The sequence below is a fragment of the Oreochromis aureus genome, linkage group 3 (genome assembly GCF_013358895.1).
Source record: "Oreochromis aureus strain Israel breed Guangdong linkage group 3, ZZ_aureus, whole genome shotgun sequence".
Lineage (NCBI taxonomy): Eukaryota > Metazoa > Chordata > Actinopteri > Cichliformes > Cichlidae > Oreochromis > Oreochromis aureus.
The window spans coordinates 79,782,501-79,786,213 of record NC_052944.1 but is presented as its reverse complement, the minus strand read 5'-3'; the positions used below and the strand labels follow the sequence as shown (position 1 = coordinate 79,786,213).

Sequence of the window (3,713 nt, the reverse complement as noted above, 5' to 3'; positions counted from 1 at the left end):
TAAGTAAGTTCAAGGTAACTAGAACTCAGGGCGTACCCGGCTATAGTGGAGTACACAGTCTGGGGCGCTACATAAAATGGAGGCACCGCTGGGATATTTTGTTGTTTCAGTCTGAAGTTCCCAAGCACACGTGTATTTTGAGATAAAAGCAGTAACTTTGATATCGTTTGGTCATGGATGTTCAAGCTATGCACTCTGAGTTGGTCGAGGAGCTTCAGGAATGGAGTCGTGGGAGACCTTAGATGAGGCTCACACATTGATGGTGCTTACTCCCGAAGGAGTGGAGATAGGCCAAATAGAACACACCCTAGAGAGTGTTAAAGCTTTGGGTCGAGTCCGGGTGAGAGGCCGGAGATACAACAAAGCGCTTGATAGGCTAACTGTCCTGTGTGAAACCAAAGAGAAAGTAGATGCCACAAGAATCCCACCTGAAGTGTATCCTATGGGGGCTGGAGAGCCTTGGTCCATCATAGTGATAGCTGAAGCTTCGCCTCGTGAGGGTTTTTCCCAGAGTAAATCGAAACACGGGGCTGAGGCACAGGAGAATGGTAACTCTGCGGAGTCGATAATCCGTGCTGTGGGCGATTTGTTGGCAAAGATGGAGAGACCCTCCAGTGAAGCCAGTGGTTATCGTAGACTCAGAATGTTCTCAGGCACAGTACCAACCCCGGTTGGAGAAGAGACATTCGAACAGTGGGTTGAACAAGCACACCTAATGGTGGAGGAGAGTGACAGTTCTGCTAAAGAAAAGAGGCGCAGAATTATTGAGAGTCTTAAAGGTCCAGCACTAGCTGTGGTGAAAGCTGTGAGGACAGCTGACCCTGATATTAGCCCAGAACAATGTCTAGAAGCTGTTGCAAAAGCTTTTGGCAGTGCTGAGACGGGTGAGGATTTGTACTTTGCTTTTCGGTTACTACAACAGCAACCGCAGGAAAAACTGTCCGACTTTCTGAGGCGATTAGAGCAGTCGCTGAGTAGGGTAGTGAGTCATGGCGGTATTGAAGCCCACCGTGTTGATAGAGCCAGAGTAGAACAGCTCCTCAGGGGTGCCGTGTACTCCGACATGATGTTAGTGCAACTCAAGCTAAGAGACAGGAAAGAAACCCCACCCAGTTTTGTAGAGCTCTTAAGTGAGATCAGAAGTGAGGAGGAGTATGAAGCCTCCCGGCTAAATTGCATCTGGTAGCACATAAAGTCCAAGCACAATCAGAACAGGAAAACAGACAGATTGAAATTCAGAATCTGAAAACTGAGATTAGAGAACTGAAGTCTATGGTTTCATCTGTGGTAAACCAGTCATGCCCCGCAACAAGAGAAGTTGCAGAGCCTGTTCACACAAGCAAGACTGACGGGGTAGAGACTTCAGCAGATGGTGAAGTGGTCGCGCTGAGAAAACGGGTTAAAAGGTTGCAGCAGAAGCTGGATGCTAGAGAGCAAAGGTCTGTTGTGTCCTCTCCAGTTTTGAGAGTGGAGCCGTCCAGGTCTGATCAGAACTCTGCGGACATATAGCACCAGTGATAAAGAAAGCAACTTTTGTTACCGCTGCTGGAGAAAATGGGCATTTTGCTAGTAAGTGTGGAAATGCATAAACCAGGCCAAGGTTATCCAGAGGTTCATTCAGTCACGGAAAAAGCCCAAACGACGGGAGTCATATCCCAAACCCACTGATGGAGGTGATACTGTGTGTTCAGTTAAGAGGAGTGAAGTAGTCATGCTAGAGGACAGAGGGATCCCTAAAGGTTTGATAGGTCCATCTAATGTAGAGCAAGTCAGAGTGAACGGTGAACCATGCAATGCTTTGTTAGACAGTGGGTCCAGAGTAACCATCATTTTTGAGAACTGGTATAAGGAGCACTTGTCAGGTGTCCCAATTTACCCAGTTTCAGGTTTGGCCATCTGGGGTTTGAGTGATTCTAGTTACCCCTATCTTGGCTATGTGGTTGTGGATGTGGAATTTCCTGAGCAAGTCAAAGGAGGTCACGAGACCATTTCGGTCTTAGCTTTGATCTGTCCCGACTCCAGAGGTCCGGACCAGACCCCTATGATCATAGGCACCAATGCCTCCCTTTTCCAGAGATTGGCCACCTTGTGCCAGGAAACTGTAGGGGTGAGTAGCGTGCAGACTGTAAGCCAAGCTGCTGGAGTTTTAACCCCACCAGCCCCTGTGGAGATCCCTGTAGCGGATGAGGGTGGAGTAGGCTGGGTGAAGTGGGTTGGGCCCAGCTCCTTGTCACTACCGGCAGGGCGATGCTGCCATGCTATATGCCGGGTGGAGCTAGAAGAACCACTCACCAAAGGCATATTAATGGTGGAAGCATCCCCAACCATTCCGTTGCCAGCTGGCGTGCTGCTACAGCCCATGGTGTTGCCTAGCTCTGCTTTGGAGGTAGACCATTTTGTTGTGGCAGTGCAGAACCAGTCCTCCCGGGATATTGTTCTCCCGGAAGGGACCATTATGGGTCAGTTGTGTACGGTTGATACTGTAACTGCAACAGTTGAAGTTTGTCCAAAAAGGGAAAGATCAGAGAGAGCTAGATCCCTTCTCATGAATTTTGGTGACTCACCTTTGCCAAATGAATGGAAAGAGCGGCTCCGACAGAAGTTGTCCAAGAGGGCTAATGTGTTTTCCCTCAGTGAGTGGGATGTCGGTCTGGCAAAGGGGGTAGAGCATCACATTCGGATGTCAGACTCCAGACCTTTCCGCGAACGGTCACGGCGTCTTGCACCAGCTGATATTGACGATGTGCGTAGACACATACAAGACCTATTACAAGCTGGCATTATTAAGGAATCTCGCAGTCCTTATGCCTCTCCCATTGTCATTGCCAGAAAGAAAAATGGCAGTATCAGGATGTGCATTGACTATCGGACACTAAACCGCCGTACCATTCCTGATCAGTACACCACTCCCCGCATCGATGATGCACTTGATTGTTTGTCAGGGAGTAGGTGGTTCTCTGTCCTGGACCTTCGCAGTGGCTATTACCAGATACCGATGGCGGAGGAGGACAAAGAAAAGACCGCATTCATTTGTCCGTTGGGTTTCTATCAGTTCGAGAGAATGCCCCAAGGTATCACAGGGGCACCTGCCACTTTCCAGAGATTGATGGAGAAGGCGGTCGGGGACATGAACCTCCTGCAGGTACTAGTGTACCTCGATGACCTAATATAGTCTTTGGCAGGTCACTGGAAGAACATGAGGAGCGACTTTTGAAGGTGCTAGACAGACTGGAAGAAGTGGGATTAAAACTCTCATTGGATAAGTGTCAGTTCTGTCAGCCGAAGGTGAAATACGTGGGACACATTGTGTCCGCGGAGGGTGTTGCCCCTGATCCGAGTAAAGTAGAAGCGGTTACTAAATGGCCGGTGCCCACAGATTTGAAATCTTTGCGATCTTTCCTGGGGTTCTGCGGCTACTACCGCCGCTTCATAGCTAACTATGCTTCCATCGTAAGGCCACTCACAGAACTTACCAAAGGCTATGCCCCTACGCAGCATAGTAAGAAAGGCCAGGCAGGACAGGGAAAGACCTACTTGAAGGAATCAGAGCCCTTTGGGAGTAGATGGGATCAGTCATGTGTTGATGCTTTCCACCACATCATTCAGTGTCTGACCACTGCCCCTGTGCTAGCCTTTGCCGATGTAAACAAGCCATACACCCTTCATGTGGATGCCAGTCTGAAAGGTCTTGGGGCCGTGTTGTACCAAGAGCA

At 49.2% G+C, this 3,713-nt stretch overlaps 1 protein-coding gene across 1 annotated transcript; it reads left to right on the top strand.

The window, feature by feature from the left end:
- The first annotated feature begins 220 nt into the window (after positions 1-220).
- On the top strand, positions 221-1,186 carry LOC120434379 (paraneoplastic antigen Ma2). The gene has a single exon (XM_039602405.1). The coding sequence runs from the start codon at positions 221-223 to the stop codon at positions 1,184-1,186; it is 966 nt and encodes a 321-aa protein (XP_039458339.1).
- The last annotated feature ends 2,527 nt before the right edge of the window (positions 1,187-3,713 follow it).